Source organism: Silurus meridionalis, chromosome 20, assembly GCF_014805685.1.
Source record: "Silurus meridionalis isolate SWU-2019-XX chromosome 20, ASM1480568v1, whole genome shotgun sequence".
Classification (NCBI taxonomy): Eukaryota; Metazoa; Chordata; class Actinopteri; order Siluriformes; family Siluridae; genus Silurus; species Silurus meridionalis.
Genome location: NC_060903.1, coordinates 10,426,498 through 10,445,000, shown reverse-complemented (window position 1 = coordinate 10,445,000; position 18,503 = coordinate 10,426,498). Strand labels below are relative to the sequence as shown.

Below are 18,503 nucleotides of genomic sequence, written 5' to 3'. Positions count from 1 at the left end.
TATATATATACCAATACACCATTCTGAAACCGTACCAGAACTAAAAGAAACGCAAGATCTTTGTTAACCTCTTTCAACATGACAGAAAGGTCTACATCTCAGAAAAGAAAGGATTGACTCATGATCCAAATAACACGCACTGGTACTGGCGCATTGGACAAGCATGAGGGAGGTAGAGGATGGATGCCCTAGGAATGCGATCATTAGTTTTTATCGATGATGTAGATCATGTTATTAGCAGCAGAATAAATTTAAGAGTATATAAACCCAAAATGCACCATAAACAAAGAATGCAACAATTTTAGTAATGTCAGTGGGTCGTCAGATTCATGCAGTTATTGCAATAAAAGTATATACAATCAAATATTGTTGTGGTCTGCCATCAAATATTCCATTTCTGAACACGTGAGGATTTCCTCTGACATGCATCTTTTAAAATCCAAACCAAATGGATCCAATGTATGTCAACAGCAACAGAATTAGCCTTGTCTATTCAGTACATTTGGAGGGGATTTTATAATTAGGTGGTGACACCCCTTAATAAGCTCTTCCTCCGCCTTTTTCCACTCCATGTGTTGAAACTTGGACATCCCACTGCGATGATCATGGAAAAGACCTCGGGGTTCTTTCTGTCTACTATTTGTTACAACAAAAACAACAACTATAACAACAACAACAACAATAATAATAATAATAATAATAATAATAATAATAATAATAATAGGACTCTCCGTCGCTTTATAACTCTCTCTCTCTCTCTCTCTCTCTCTCTCTCTCTCTCTCTCTGTCTTTTTCTCTCTCTCCATCTCTCTTTGGCCCTGTTATCCGAATGGTACGGGCCAAATCGTATTAAAATCCCCTCTCCTCTCCCCCCCTCCCCCCATCGCTCGCCATACCCCTCCCCTCCCTTACTTCCTCCCAGCTTCTGTCTTCTTTCAGTCGGACCGTGTTTTGCTGCAGTACACGGTATCCGTTAGAGACGGTAAAAAAAGGCACACAAAAAACAGAAGAAAAGACATCACGAAGGGAAGCGTGAGTCGGACCTTAACGTGAACACCATCAGTGTGCAGAGATCCAGAACGCAGAGAACTGCGCTTCACGGGCAGAGCATCTGGGTGCGTATAGAAGCTGTTCCATTTTTTCCCACTGAATATACACAAACACATACACACACACACACGCGCGCGCGCGTCCAAAACCTAATGCAAAAATTTAGATGTCAGTATCTGTTATTTTCTTTTATTATCGGCCGCGTCATTATTTTTCTTCCAAATAACCGTCAGTGATTCACGTTACACCCAGACGCGCGCTCTGTGTTGTGGAATGCTCGTGCATCCTTACTGACACACCAAAAACACCTTTCTGGTGGTTATGAAGTACGGGCGGAGGCTGTGCTGATAGGTAAGTCTGTATGCTTACTGTTCTGGGGCTGGTTGCCGCTGCCCTTCTCTCTGCTTCTCTCTCCTTCCCTCCCTTCCCCTCCCATCTCTCATTTCCCTTCGTGAGCTACCATCCGTCTTCTGCCTCCATTTCTGCATTGGGGAGCTCGCGCTGTGCGCACCTGCTTCTGTTTGCCGCGTGTCGGCGGGGCGCTCCCGGTAGCCCACCGGCAGGACCGAGGGGCTGCTGCGCAGCGGGGGATTGGGACAGTGTGAGTATGGAGAGAGAGAGAGAGAGAGAGAGAGAGAGAGAGATAACGGGTGGGTCTGTTTCGGCTTACAGGAGACCCGTAGCTTATCAGGCACCTTGCACTTCAATGCAAAGGTGGCCGTTTAGGCTTTGCTGCTCGACTTCTGTTCTGAAAAAGAAAACAAGTTGCATTGCGATCTCTCATTTTTTCCCTCTGTGCACACTGTTTACGCAAATCACGAAATAACAACAAACATTTGCCCCGTGGGAAACGCTATAGCAGACATCCGCGCTGAGGAATACAAGTGGAAACGCCATTGCCCAGCCCTTAGTGCGCTTGTGCGTACTCACGAGTGTGTTATGGCCCTCGTGTCTTGAGCAGTCTCTGTGAGCTGACTACAATATTGCGCGCGTGGCAAGGCCCGTGTGTGCGTGTGTGCGCGTGCGTGCGTGTGTGGCCTCTGTCTTATGAGGTTGCTCGGGGTGGATACTGAGTGGCGACAGGTTTCTCATGTTGTAAACGATTGAATGCAGGAATTCACTCTAGTTCCCCACCCATAGATGAATTTGAGCTCCTGTAAAACGTCCATTTTTATTATTTGACAAATCGGTCATAGTATGTCCTTAGATTCAAATTGCCAATTCTGTTGGATAACGAATGCATCACCAGCGCAGAGTTGCGACAACTTAGAACAATAGCAGACAATGGGGACACCAAATAATTGCAGGTACTATCAGTTCTATCAGTGACAGGAACAAAAACACCTGAAATGCCAAGAATCGTGTTGAAGCACTTTATTTCTGCATATATCAAAATACAGTGTCAAATTCAAGTGCATCTGTAGAATTATTAGACAGAATCTGGAGTACTAAACTGAACAATATTGTTATTTGTTTTACTGTACAAGGAACTTATACTTGTGACCCATACGTGTGTAAAACAGTGCACAGATTGATCTTGGGGTTGTGGCGAAAAAGCCTGTCTGGAATCACATGATGAACGAATTTAAGTAAAGGTGTGTTGATTAATTATCTAATGCTTTGGTAATTAGAGAATTATATGAAGCTTTTTGTAGAAACACATAGATGAATTAATAATAATTAATAGAATAATTAATAATAAAGAATAATTGTCCCTCTTCTTCACTGCTCAGATTATTGTACTAGCTCCAAGTGGAAATTTATAACATCAATCAGTCTATCAGTCTACCTAGGGTTAAGGTATCTTTATCTCTGTCTCTTACTTTCTTTGTCTCTCTCTCTCTCTCTCTCTCTCTCTCTCTCTCTCTCTCTCTCTCTCTTTCTATATATATATATATATATATATATATATATATATATATATATATATATATATACACACACACACACACTAGTGTATATATATATATATATATATATACACACACACACACACACACACACTAGGGGTGTAACGGTGGGGTGTAACGGTGCGGGTGTAACGGTGTAACGGTGCACGTATTTTAACCAAAATCTTTTGTTAAAAGGCTTTCGATTCAGTACAGTTGTGCACCGAATGCAATAATTATTACATGCGGAATATATTCACAGTAAAATCTGAGTTTCTTCAGTATTGTATTAAGTGACGGTTTATTTTAAGTTTGTTTAGTCTCCACCTCGCTCTTTGAGTGTATTTTATTATTATTATTATTATTATTATTATTATTATTATTATGATTATTATGATTATTATTATTATTAAACATGAAAACATACACATCAATGCCAGGGGTATAAAAAAAAGTGTCTGTGGCTGTGTACTCCATATCGGAAATTAGATTTGTTTTACGCATGCATGAAAATGCTAAAGAATCCATAGCGCTGGCGTTAGCCGCTAGCCACTAAATTAGGGGAGTGAATAAATGAAGGATAAAAGGAATGAAGACATTTGTTAAAGTAAGATGAAATAAGTAGAACAGTTAAGTAGATTATATTTAATTTTGACAGCCCTAAAAAAAAAAAAAAAATATATATATATATATATATATATATATATATATATATATATATATATATATATATATATATATATATATATACACACACACACACTGTATGATATTACTTTTGTGACTTTTGACAGACGCATTTATACAGAGCGACTTACATTTTTCTTATTACAACTGAGCAGCTTTGGGGTTAAACTAAGAGTCCCAGTAGTGGTAACTTAGTGTGGCTGGGAACTCACAACCTTTGAATCTAAAGTTCAATGACTTAACCACTAAGCCACCTCCTCCCCATTATATAAGCAAGGATCTTTGACTTTGATTTTGACAAGGGCCAAATTATATTGGCTAAGGTTAGAGCACTTTCAAAACAGGTAATAGGTCACAAAACACAAACACACACAAACCCTCCACTGGTAACATTCAAACCACCTGCCTAATATTGTGTAGGTCCTACTTTTTCTGCCAAAATAGCTCTGACTCAAGGCATGGCCTTCACAAGACCTCAACAAAATGAAGGTGTGCTGTTGTATTTTGTTAAATGTTACATAAAAGATATATACTACAGCATTAACTCTGATTTCCTTGACCCAGGCACACTTTGGTAATGTTCTGTGCTGGTATGTTCATAATCAGGGTGTAAAGATTTTTAGACATTGCAATCTCTCCCATCTCTTATTCAGAAGAATGTTTTTAACTTTAATTCTCTTAAATAAGTAGTAGCTAGAGTAGTAGTTAGTCAATGATATAATTCACGTAACTAATAAACTGACCACAGAAGACAGTCTGCCCAATTGTTTGTTAATATTGATAGCAGGATTTCTTTAACCACATTTCACGTAAAAAATAAAATAATACATTTTTTTTTATCATAGAACAGTTTTTGTTTCAGTTTGTATATCAGCCAAAAAAAGTATTTTTAAACATTGTTTAGCTCTTTGAAGTGAAAAGAATAGTAGTAAGACTTAATAGATTAACTTTAACTAAATCAATCCACAGATGTCTCCTAACCACAGGATTTACAAAATAAGGCACAAACAACATACAAGTCAATCTCTGATGCTCTTTATAAAATTCCATCTGCTTTGAAAAATGTATCATTGTATTTTTTATTTAAACACCAATATCCTGTCCGGCTTTATGTCCCATTTTCCATATTTAGTTTTATTTACTGTAAACCTGAGCAGATTAGAAGATGTCGATTTGGAATTACTTTATCAATGATTTACATTGCTGCACATTTTTTATTTTCTGTTGGAGAAAAACAGATTTGAGTGTGGTTAATTATGTGATGTAACTAATAAAAGCACAACCTTTAAAATCATAATTCTTTTGTAAAAGACTTTAGGCTTCATGTTTTAGGCACTGAGATTTGAATGCTGCGTCACCACACACATAGCAAGTGATACAGGAAGATCGATGGAATCTCTGAGGCAGTTCATGATTATGTCAAAATGAATGTGTATGTTTGTGCGTGTGTCTGTGTCTGTTTTTGTAAGAGTGCACCAACAACTGACCAGCAAACTGAATTCACTAATATATGTTGGTTTTATGTGTTCCCTGTTCCTGTTCTGTATAGGTAGCCTTTCAGTGAGCATTGCACCTTCAGTTTTTACAAGGTTCCAGTGTAACGGACAGACGGATGAGAGAATTTTTACAAGTGAATATGGCATTTTCGTCATTCCCACTGTCTACAGTCATTACCCTGCTGCTTCTTGTGGCTTCCATTCAGAGCAACTCCATGTATGGTAAGAAAGTATTCATCTTGTTTTTCTGTCCACTCTTTCATGTTTTTAATTGTTCGGTTAAACCAAGAGATTCATAGAGCCTTTAATAAACACATAGGACTTCCCTTTAACACTTCCAAATTTTAGCTCATACAGTCTCATAAATCTCACTGCAACACCGCTCATATTCTTCAGATATCTTGTGTTCATTCTTTATATTTCTTTTCTTGCTATGGCACACACAGTTTGCCTATTCTAACCCTGTTTTGTGTCTTGGACTTAAATGGCCACTAGAGCTCATGTGCTTTCTTACTTTAACAGCAGATGAGTGCTAATCTTTATTTTCTAATTTGAATACAGTTGCTTTATTGGCACAACAAACGTATATACAGGGTGTGGCAGAATTCTTCATACATATGGAAATTGATATACAGTATATATATATAATTTGTATTTATTATTATTTTTTTTTAATTGTACTTCATTTACAAAAACATTTTCTACCTGATTGCTATTTTTTGTTACCACAATTCTGGCTCCTATTTCTGAATCTCTACTTCTATTATAGACCAGAATATACAGCACATACTGTTAGTATGCAGCAAGTACTGGTTGTGTTTATTTGGCTTATGTTAACACTCTGTATGCTGGGAGATACATTTTCAAAATCATATCACTGTGCACTGTATTCACAATGTTAGATTTTATACATTGTGACTATTTTTGTAGTTGTTACTGTCCCCATTGGCTACCCAATGAAATGGAATTCAGTTTTGTTGGGTGTATGAAAATGTTTTCATGTGCTTTTTTTTTGCTGATGTCTGCATTTTTTGGTACCCTTTGATGTGAATTTCGTTCTCAGGCATGCCATCCATTCTAGGCTTAGCTTGTGGTATCCTGGAGATTGACATGAGTAAATATGCAATATGTTATGCTTATCTGTGGGCAAAACCCAAGCAGATCTCTAATTTCTTTCTAGTTTCCAGACACTTATTTCAGCACAACATTATTTATTAACACTCATTCTGACTGTAAAAGACCTGACAATAATTTAAATTCTCTCTTTAATGTTTCTGAAACAATCTTGTATATCACACCACATTGTTCAGATGGACCAGCATTCATAATGAGTGTTGTCCATTCCATGCCACACTAAATTCCACATTACTAGGTAAAACTTTCTTTCGGCTTCTCCCATTAGGGGTCGCCACAGCGGATCATCCGCATGTTTGATTTGGCACGTTTTTTACGCTGGATGCCCTTCCTAACGCAACCCTCCCCATTTATATGGGATTGGGACTGGCACTAAGAGTGGCTGGGGTTGGTTCCCTGACCGGGGAGCGAACCCGGGCCGCAGCGGTGAGAGCGCCGCATCCTAACCACTAGACCACCAGGGAACCTTTCCACATTGCTAGGTTAATAATCTGAAATCGATGAACCCCGTAGAACTGTCAGGAATTCCGACCAAATTGCCATAAACCATTGATGATATTCCATGCCTAGTCCTGGATATATAACCACTGGTAGCTTTCAAGTATTCTGGACAAGCAGTGGCAATCAGAGTTTTCAGCCATCAATACATAAACAGAGGATGTTTTCTTTCTGCCAAACACCAACTGATATAGCATCTGTTTTTCCTTGTGAATTCCTTCACCAGTTCTCACAGTGCTTTATACTCCAGGAGCAGATTAGAGTTCGAGTATTGAGCTGAAAGATAAAAAAAAAAAAAAAAGCTATTAAGATAAACTAGCACAATTCAACTGGCAAGTGCCAGAGTCATATGGAGCAACTATATGGTTCTGGTTGTTCTTCAGTGCAACTTTTATTTTTGCATTTAATAATCCAAAATCAAAAAGTGCTTTATCCTGGTCACAGCAGATCCAGAACTAATCCGAGTAAAAACGTTAAAAACACAAGACAATTGACCCATGAGGAGATGCCAGTCTATCTTAGGGCATCATTCACAAACATTGTCACACGGCAGTTTAGTGTAGCCAGACTGCATATACACACATTTTGGCAGAGCAACTAATGACAGACAGCACATGTTAAACAGACTGATACCTGAGCTCAGAATTAAATCAGGACCCTAGAGCTGTAAGGCAGCTGCATTCATCTTTCTTTCAAGCTAGTTTTCACCTGTCAGACAATCTTAAAAATACACATATTTTCTTTATCTACCGTTCCAGGTGATTTTTGTAAACTCCCTCTGTGTATGGCACCAGCATGTGTGAGTGACCAGTTCAGTACACCTATTTAGAGGAGTGTTCTGAAGAAGACCAAAATCCATCAATTCAATTCATTTTTATTTGTATAGCGCTTTTAACAATGAACATTGTCTCAAAGCAGCTTTACACAGATAATGTGGTGATTAAACGTAAATATGTTCTTTGTAAGTATGTTTGTCCCTGATGAGCAACTGTGGCAAGGAAAAACTCCCCGAGATGGCATAAGGAAGAAACCTTAAAAGGAACCAGACAATTCCATCAGAATAATTAAATATTGGAAACATCTTAAATGTTGGCTATGTGACTTGGCATGGGTTTGCAATGGTGATCTGTGACACTCTACTGCAATCTTTAGGTTTGTCAGGATAATGCTTAGCAAATAAAGATCACAACTCAATTTTACATTGTTATTTTATAACATGAAATCCCAAAAGACATCTTTCAAGCATCTGATTTACCTGAAATACAATTTGGACTATACTTTAGAGATGATTAATCCCAGGGATATTTGCTGTTGTTTCTAGTCACTGGCATAGTAACTCCATGAATGTAGAGGACCTCCAAGCTTGCTACCACACTATTCCTGAAGAGTCAGTAATCTAATGATGAAATATAGATCCCCAGATCTTTGGTAGGAGAATTCTTACCAAATGGCTCAGGAGTCTAAGGGTTCCTTAATCTATGTATTTCATTGTAGCATGTGTCATAATTACATTTGGGCATTTTCTGGCCGTACAGATACAATATGTTGCTTCTTTGTTAGTTTGGACCAAATAACTTTGAGATTGCTTTTGGTCACAGTGCTTGGTGGTTAATTCACCACAGGGAAAACAGTGAATATAGCACTTACACCCCAGTTGAGCAAAGTTGAACATATTTGTTGTTTCCTCCTGTCAGTGAGTATTGGTGTGTCCAACTGCTCTTTTATATTTGGCTTGATGGAGAGTCTATGATTTTTGTCTAGGTATTTTGTATGCTTTTAATTGGAGATGCCTATGTGTCTTGTTTAAATGTTATTTATATTTATACTTTTTATTTACATTAGTTCTGTACCTGAACTTATTTTAGTTTCATGGCATACATACACCTCAGAAAGTAAAAAAAAAAAGCAAACTCAATACAATTGTTTTTTTAAGCACTACAAATATTTGGGTTTGAGATTTAAAAAAAAAATGAACATGAGAACAGATTTTTGTTTTATTTACCATAGGATTTAAAGGAGGTGGCAGACCATGTTTTAAATAAAACATAATATTGTTTGGCATATCCCTAGTTTGCAATAACAGCATCAAGCCCACTGACATTTGCAAACCACAGCTTCTTTTGTTTGTTTTGGTGTTTTTTCCCTTTAGTCACCTCTTTAGCATGCGAAATACATTCTCAATTAGGTTAAGGTCTGGGGATTGACTTGGCCAGTCTAAAACCTTCCACTTATTTCCCTGATGAAGTCCTTTGTTGTGTTGGCAGTTGTTTTTTGTGTCATTGTCTCATTGCATAATGAAGTTCCCTTCTAATAAGATTGGATGTGATTCTCTGTAAACTGCCAGAAGAAATGTTTCTGTAGACCAGTGATTTCATTCTGCTGCTACCATCATGAGTCACTTCAGTAAAGATTAGTGAGCCTGTTCCAGAGGTGACCATGCAAGACCAAGGTATAACACTACCTCCACCCTACTTGTCCAATGAGCTTATATTTCAATCATGAACAGGTCCATTTCTCTACAAACGCGTTGGCCTATTTAGCACTTTGGTAGCAGTTAATTCTGAGTTAATGCTATTCATTGTTCATCTGTGTATTTCATTGCAAATTTACATTTTCCAATTCTTATTGCTAATGAGTGGTTCTTGTGGTATGGACTGTTTTTTTATTTTTCCTCTGCACTTAAAGTCTTCTTTGCCCCTAATGTCTTTACCCCAACCCTATGAAGTTTGTTTGTGAATGTCAATGACTGTAACAGTTATCCCTACTATATGGAGGTTGTTTGTGAATGTCAATAATTGTAATTTATTATTATTTTTTTCATAGCTTTCATAAATTTTTTAATCAACTTCTGGTGTTTTTCTTAGCAGACTATTCCATGGCTGGTTGTTAGTATATCTTTCTATTTCAGAACATTTAAAAATGTTGTACTGGCTATGCCCTATGCTTGTCAAATGAATGTGATCTATATTCTCTCTTTTCTCAGCTTTAAAAATGTTACTTTTCTTTCATTGGTTTATTCTTTTTAACAATGAACAGGACACACCTGAGCATCAAAAAACACCTGTCAATCTCAAAGTTCAATATTTCTGATTGGTTGGATCAAACAAAAGGTGCCATATCATAAGTTGGGTAGGACAGCAAGACATTTCAGGAAATGAAAAAATGTCATTTGTTTACTAATGCTTTCGAAGGGGACTGTAAAATCCGAAATTCCCCTATTTTTTACAGAAGTGAAGGGGTGGGCATGGGTGTGATAGATGTGCACCTATTTTTTGCTTTATATTGTATGTATGCAAGGCACTCAATGTGTAGCAATAAATAATTAGATATACTGAAACTTTTCTGGAATCTGCTTTTTTAAATTTATTAACACGCCTTAAAATTGCCTGCCTTGGTTAAATATTAATGATTGTGTTTTATATTTTCTGTATTCAGATTTGTTTACGTTTATTTTTTATGATCATTTTAAATAGCTTTCATTAGTTCTTTGACAGTATAACAGAACTTACCTGTTAATCAATGGATCATCAGTGTGAAAAGGTTGAGAAAGGTCTGGTGCAGTCTAAACTGCTTAGTGGTAACAGGTTTTTTGCTACTGGCAAATATCCTGCCATACTCCACAGGAGGTTTAGTCATGTGAGATATATGTGGATGTGAAGTGCTTGTGGCTGTGAACATAAGCGGTCTGAGTGTTTTCACAGCACATTTGACTATCTGCCATTAGGGACTTGAATTAGGGAGCCTGTCGTTCCTTCTGAGATAATATAATGTGCATCTTCAGTAATGTGCATGATCAGTAATCTAATAATGAAGCAGCTTGTGATTAAGTACAGTATTAAGAACCTAAGCATGCATGCAATGTGATGGCACTGGTCATTGTGTATGGGGTTAATTTTTACACAATCCCTATAAGCATTACATAGTAGCAGTAAACATATTTGTAAATGGTTTATTATAAAAGAATATTATTTTGTATACAGCAAGTCATAGGAATAGATGACAACATTTCACTAGTGAAGTTAGTATGGTATTTAAATTGCTGTTGTACAACTATATTGTTTGTATGACAAAATTCACATTTTTTATTAACTTTTTTTTACTCTACTTATGCCAAGGACATAAGAGCATGTTCAGCAGTTGAAGAAATTTGTTAAGTAACAGTATGTTGAATTTGAAGATGAGCAATCATCTATTCAATGCTATTTTTCCCAAGAATGCAACAAAGTAATTATTTCACTCGAATCACATCAATAGTGGTTCATCAAGTGAAATTGGAATTTTTTTAAATATACATATCTGGAATACATCATCTTGGAAGCCCCTTATTAGATTGATACCACCTGGAATCATTTATGTCTAGCATCTTTTTTTATTTGATCATGACATGAAGTCAACATTTACCAAGAAATAAAACAGGTATTACCTTATCGTTATAAAAGGATATATGGTGTTAAAAGGCATATTTTCCTTTCAAAGGCATTCTAATTAATTGGTGATCTGTGGCTGCTAGTACCTCCTGTTTTTACTCTAATAGAAATAATATTTTGTTATGCTTTTGTATCTTGGTGTTTAGTTTTTTTTTATCTTTCAGTATTCATGTTATTTTGGTACTTTGTGTTGCCAGAAAAGTATCAGATGCTGTGCCATTCAAAAACAACAGTGCAAGTAAAATGGAATGAAATGAAGTAACTAGGGAAATTAAGTACCATTAATTTAATTTCTGGCCTTCAGCAATGCAAAATCCGAATTAATACTCACAATTTTCAAACAGTTCAGTGAACTTACAAATAAGCCATGTTCATGCTGAGTGGAATTAAACAATTAAAAAGCATTTCTTGAGTAAATATTTACAATTTAACATTTTTAATATCCTTGCTCAACTTATATGACATCATGACAAAGAATTAGTTTCTGCAATTATGTGTTCCTGATCTTTTTCATTTTCATCAAGTAAAGAAAGAAACTGCCAAGTACAAGATCACTATCACCCTCTATCCATGCCCACACCCTCAAATATAATGAAATGAATATGTAGTAACAGATCGACTAGGAGACTTGGTTGGATTGAAAGGGGATAGATGGATAAAGCTTTAGATGGATGGATGGATGGATGGTTGCCATTAACCAATCCATCCATCCATCCATCCATCCATCCATCCATCCATCCAAATCAAATCAAATCAAATCAAATCAAATCAAATTTTATTTCTCACATACACATACAGAGTACGACAAGCAGTGAAATGCTTTGAGGGAATAGGATGGGGGGAAGAAATAAAACAAAGAAAAAAGAAGGCAGATTAAAAAAAGAGAATAAACTATGAAAAATATAAAATATACAAAGATATAAAGATATATATAGGCAAAAGTGTATATACAGGGTATGCTTATGGATACAAGGTATGCTTATGTACAGTAAACAGGAAATACATAAGGAGGTTGATGTGATTGTCCTTAAAGTGAACGTGTGCAGTATGGTGTGGTATAAAGTGACCGTGTGCGGTGTGGTGTGGTAGAAAGTGCACTGTGCAAGTCCACAGTTAAAGTGACTGTCCAGAGTTAAAGTGTTGTAGTGTGAAAAGAAAAATATTTGCAGAAGTGTGATGATGGAGAGAGTGACCTGCTTTTAGATCCTGAGTGTTTCCGGGGTAAACTCCAAATGGCCTGCGGGAAGAAGCTCCTCCTCATTCTTTCTGTGTTTGCTTTCAGGGAGCGGAAGCGTTTCCCTGAACGCAAAGAAAATAGTCCATTGTTGGGATGGCTGAGGTCCTTCATAATCTTTCTGGCTCTGGTCCGGCACCGCATGCTGTAGATGTCCTGCAGGTTAGGGAGTTTGGTGTGGATGGTACGTTCAGCTGAACGCACCACCCTCTGGAGGGCTCGCCTGTCCTGCATGGTGCTGTTCCCAAACCAGGAAGTGATGCTACCCGTCAGAACGCTCTCAATGGTACAAGTGTAAAAAGTCTTTAGCACCTGAGAGGGTAGTTTAGTCCCTTAAGCGTCTCAGATGGTACAGACGCTGCTGGGCCTTCTTCACCAGGGTGTTGGTGTGACAGAACCAAGACAGGTCCTGTGTTATTTGAACACCCAGGTACCGGAAACTGTCCACTCTCTCCACTGGGGTCCCATTGATGTTTAGCGGTTGGTATGACTTTGTGCTGAAGTCCACTTTCAACTCCTTAGTCTTGCTGACGTTCAGGAGAAGGTTGTTCTCCTGGCACCATTTCTCCAGGTTTTTAACCTCCTGAGGTAGGCCATCTTATCATTGTTGGAGATCAGGCCAACCACAACAGTGTCTTCAGCAAACTTGATGATGGTGGTGGAGTTGGAAATGGCCACACAGTCGTATGTGTACAGTACAGCAGGGGGCTGCAGTGCTGACGGTGAGGGTGGATGAGGTGTGTTTTCCCACCCATACGACTTGTGGTCTGTCTGTCAGGAAGTTAGAGATCCATTGACACAGCGGCAGGCTGAGTCCCAGGACCTCCAACTTAAAGGTGAGTGTGGAGGGAATTATGGTGTTAAAAGCTGAACTGTAGTCCAAAAACAGCATCTTTGTATAATTCCCTTTTCTGTAGTCCAGGTGGCTCATTGTAGTGTGGAGGCGATGAGCAATGGCATCCTCAGTAGAACGGTTCTGGTGGTACGCAAACTGTAGAGGATCCAGTGTGTCTGGTAGTGATGCAGTGATGAAGTCTCTGACCAGTCTCTCAAAGCACTTCATTACTACTGATGTCAAGGCTACAGGGCTATAGTCGTTAAGGCAGGCGGGCTGGGGTTTCTTTGGGACAGGAACAATGGTGGACTGTTTGAAGCATGAGGGGACAACAGACTGGTTCAGTGAGAGGTTGAATATCTCAGTGAACACCGGTGCTAGCTGGTCAGTGCAGGCTTTGAGGACCCGACCTGTGATGCCATCTGGTCCTGTTGCCTTCCTGGTATTCACTCTCTTGATTGCCCTCCTCATGTCATGCTCCGAGATGGTGAACGTGTTCACCTCTCCGGCTTTCTCAGCGTGCATGCTGGTTGTGCCGCTAGCGCCTCTACCGTGGTTAGCTGCAGCCTCGAAACAAGCTTGTCTACCAGAAAAGTGTCTGCATTCACCATTCTAGAAGATGGTGTTCTGTAGTCCGTGATTGTTCTTAGTCCCTGCCACAGGCTCCTAGAGCCAGCATGTTGGAACTGTGACTCTAGTTTCCTCCTGTAGCACCGCTTTGCATCCTTCACCGCTCTGTGAACACTGTAGGACGCAGCCTTGTAATCGTCCATGTCCCTGGTGGCGAGCCCTGTGTTGTAGGCAGCGGAGCAGGATTTTAGAGCGTCGCGGATGGTTTTATCCACCCATGGCTTCTGGTTGGAAAACGTTCTGATGGTGTTTTTTTGCACCGTATCATCCGTAAACATGTTGACGTCATCAGAGCTGCACCTGAACATGTCCCAGTCTGCGTCATCCAAAGCGTCCACTGATTTGTCGTAAATCCCATACTGCAGTGTCTGTGTCCGCTTGAGGTGGAATATAAATGACACTGACTATGACCGAGCTGAATTCCAGAGGTAGATAAAAGGGCCGACATTTGATGGTCAGTAGTTCCAGGTTTGGTGTGCAGGAGCTTGAAAGGGGGTACGATGCTTGCGCTGTTGCAACAGTGGTTGTTCACCATCAGAGACACACTCCACCTCCTCATGACTTTCTCGACTCCAGTGTTCTGTCCATGCAGTAAACCAAAAAAACTCGGCCGGCTGGATGGCGTGGTCCGGTACCGCTAGGTTCAGCCATGTCTCGGTGACGCAGAGAAGGTTGCAGTACCGAATGTCCGTCTGGAACTTGACTCTTGCCCTGAGGTCGTCGAGCTTGTTCTCCAGTGACTGGACGTTGGCTAACAGGATACTAGGTAAGGGAGCGCGGTGTGCGCGTGCCCTCAACCTGTTCCTGTTGTCGGCTCGTTTCCCTCGCGGACGCCGGTACGAAGTGGCTTTGTCATATCTAATGATGTCCATCTTGTGTAGATGGAACTGTAACTAAGTAAATAAAAGTATAAAATAAACAAAAAAAGAGAAAACGTAGCCGGAGCAGTCGTGATGGCAGCCGACCTCACTGGCGCCATCTTGAATACTGTCTTATATCCATCCATTCAGATAGATATTAATATTTAAATGTTTAGACTTTAAGTCCATTGAGTCCATTTTGCTGCTGCAACACAAAAAGACAGTTATCAATTATTATTGAAATCAAATTTAAAATAAATGTGTTACCAAGGATAGACAGCATGATTGACTGTTTTATTTTTGCAATCAGAGACACCAAAAAGCAGTCACACCTTACATACTCATACAAAAACACAAATATTAGTTTGACCTTTAATTAATTGCAAATTATGAAATTTTACCTTGTCTGTTCAATTGATATATATACTTTGGTAAGCACTTGGTATACATGCCATGGCAAATTACCTGGGCAATATGTAACACCCATCAGATTGGTTAATGGTAAAATTAAGGTTTATGTGACTAAAAAAATAGCTAACACCACTATGAAAGAGTAAAACCAGCTATAAACTATTTAGGTATTTAAATGGCCAAGGCTGCGCCTGTATGCCTTCCCCCATCGCGCTGCTTCTGGGAGTTCTGGAGAGAGTTTGCCTGGATGGAGTCTGTCTCCTCCTGGTAGCCCCAAGATGGCCAGCCAGACAGTGGTTTGCGGACCTGGTAGCCCTTCTCGAGCACCCTCCATGGGAGATCTCCTCTCTCAAGCAGGGGGCATGATAATTCACCCCAACCCATTGTCCAGGCTGTGGCCCCTGAGGGGGCTGTGGCCCCTGAGGGGGGCACAGCTCTCAATTCTCCATTCCAGAGCTGTTCACTGTTTGGTGCGATCAGCACCGTTTGGATCCAGTTAACTGCCCGGTTGGTTCAATGCTGGAATGTATTCAAGAACAGTTCGCCGAAGGAATGGCTCCGTGATGCATTTTCTCCACTGCACCTGGAGGCTGAGGCCTCCGGTGTGACCTAGAGTGCCTGGGTGGGACCTGGCCATTGTGTTGGGGCTGTCAGAAAGTTCAGGCTATAGGATCCAAGGCAGATGCAAAAGGAGCAGGGGAGAAAAGCTGTGCAGAGCTGAATCGGGAAGTCGATTCAGGGAGCCGATTCAGGGAGCCGATTCAGGGAGCCGATGTGCCATTCTGTGAGGTGAGGATTCCGAGCCGGAAACCGGAGCGCGTTCAGCGCGAGCCGGAAACCGAAACGCGCGTTCAGCGCGAGCAGAGCTGAGCCGATACGGAAACCGGAGCGCGTCCAGCACGAGCAGATCAAAGCTGAGTCGGAAACCAGAGCGCGTTCCAGGGAGCAGGCCTGAACGGGTCGAACCCTAGACACATGAAACGTAGGGTGGACCCGGAGCGCCCTAGGGAGCCTGAGTCGGAGGGCCACGGGATTGACGACCTTGGAAATGGGGAAGGGGCCGATGAAGCGCGGGGCGAGCTTCTGACAGGTGGCCTTAACGGGAAGGTCCCGAGTAGAGAGCCACACACGTTGCCTGGCACGGTAGCGGGGGCTAGGCGCCGCCTACGGTTGGCCCCCTGGCAAAGCCTTTTGCCATTCTTGAGCAGGGCTGCTCGGGCCGCTCTCCAGCCTCGACGGCAGCGTCGGAAGAAAAGGGCGGCAGAAGGAACGGCGGACCGGGGTTCCTGGTTGGAGAAAATTGGCGGCAGGAAACCGGAGGACAGAATGGTCAGGTCAGAAACAAAAGAACAAACAAAACAGAGAATACGCTGGAGAGTGATCAGGGCAAGCCTAAAGACAATCTGGCACTGTCTGGAGGATTCAGGCGTCCTTATAAGCGCCAAAAAATTAGACGCCATATCCGTGCAGCTGTTTGGGAGTGGGCGTTTCTTTGGTGATTGAGGCAGTAATGCCTGAAGTGCTCAAGCGGGCTGACAGGGGCTGTTTCTGAGCCCCACTTCGAGCCATTGACCAAGGCTTCTTGCCTTTGCTTGCCTTTAACAACACTGCAACAAGCACTACCGTAACCAGTCAAGATGCTAAATAACCATGCTTTTCCACAGAACCAATTAGGATGTTACTGGTGTTAGCAGAACCAATTAGGATGATACTGGTGAGCCTTGTCAGCTGATACATTTGCTACAGATTTTGACACAGACGACCTTACACAGATCCTTTACTTAATATGTGGTTTGTGCATATGGAGCTCTTGTCTGGTTTGTGCATATGGAGCTCTTGTATGGACATCTCCACTTTAAAAAGTCATTTTAAAAACAGCAACTTAAAAACTAAAGCCTAAGAATAATTATTAGGCTACATATGCATTCTTATGTTTGGTTCTTTCTCTGCTCAACTACACCTAATCTAATTTATAATTTCTGAATAATATGAAACAGATGAGTTTAATGGAGAAAATACAAGAGTGATTTACACACGGTTTTAAAATTGCCAGAACGGGGGGCTTATATGAGTATATAAGACATGTCTCTCTTAGACACACTGCAGATGTGACCCAATACACAATAAACTTAGGGTTAATATTTCTGTTAAAAGCTTAGCTAGAATAGTTACCATATGAAGCATTCCCATAGAAATTTCTTTTTGATCATGCACTTACTTTTTCTGGTGTAAAAGGTGCCACATTTCTAGGGTCCCTGGTTCTGGGTGAAACATGGGTTACTGTCTGTGTGAAGTTCCAGATGTCCTTGATTGGCTACTGTTGTTGTGATAGACAGGTGAGAGAGAGTCTGGCTGAGAATGGCTTTGGTATCATCAGAATTCAAGCTTGCAATCATCTGGTCATAGGGCAAACACATTATACTGATAATTTTACATAATTAGGCATTTGATGGGATACCTAAAATTGGGATTAAGAACCAGTCATTATATTACACAATTTACAGTTTTATACCTTAAGTTTTATAACCAGTGCAAGTTTATGGACAATATAATATGGTGTTTTTGTGTTGTGCTGCAGCCTGAGGCTGTTAAATCTGGCTTGTAGTCTGATTAATTGTTTATTCTTTTAAAAGGTTTGCTGTGCATTTGCACTGTGTTTTGTTTCTGCACTGTCATGCATGGTGTATAGTTTCCTCTACAACATTTAATTAAAAAATGTAAATGCACCTTTACACAGAAATTCTATATAGAGTTTTATTATGAATACAGTTTCTTTTTAAATCAGCACTGGTTACTGATACATTGTGTCTATACCAAAATATATTAATGAAAAATATGCATGCATGATTCTTTCCAAATAAATCTTTATTTTAAAAATTCTGTTTATTCAGTAAGATTGTCAGGTCCAGTAAGGAAAACCCTATCCGTTAAAACTTCACAAATGAAAATCACCTAATGGTTGTAGTGCCCAAGAAATGGAAATTGATTAGTCATTGCTGTCTGAAAGATGGAAAATATCTCATTACTCCTAGATATGGAAATACATTAAAGTTGCTTACTTTTAGAAACCATAACAAACCAAATGCCTGCTAAATTTAGCTATAAGCAAAATCCAACTTACACTGATCAGCTATAAAATAAAAAACTGATATTGCATAATTCTGGCTTGTGCCGCCAAATCTTCAAACAATGTTTAGCATTGTTAATGCCATCCACAAGAAAATACTCTACAAGACCTCAGAAGATGTGCTGTTGTATATGGCATCAAGTTGTTAGCAGCATAGCCTTTGAGTCATGTACAGTAAGTCGGAGCCACCATGGACCATACTTTTTTGTTTAGCACATGCTATAA

General features: G+C 39.9%; 1 protein-coding gene across 9 annotated transcripts in view; it reads left to right on the top strand.

Moving 5' to 3' along the window:
- Window positions 1–902: 902 nt before the first annotated feature.
- cadm3 (cell adhesion molecule 3) overlaps window positions 903–18,503 on the top strand; it is an 87,129-nt gene continuing 69,528 nt past the window's right edge. For 2 of the 9 annotated variants that reach the window (XR_006928794.1, XR_006928795.1), the window contains exons 1-2: window positions 903–1,115; window positions 5,176–5,344. Coding sequence is in view for 7 of the 9 variants with exons in the window: in XM_046876064.1 (XP_046732020.1) it covers window positions 5,239–5,344 (106 nt within the window). In the remaining 2 variants the exon portion in view is untranslated. Of the gene's footprint in view, window positions 1,116–1,144; window positions 1,402–1,526; window positions 1,656–5,175; window positions 5,345–18,503 lie in introns of those variants that run through there. The other 7 variants (XM_046876064.1, XM_046876063.1, XM_046876070.1 and 4 more) reach the window with 7 other exon arrangements.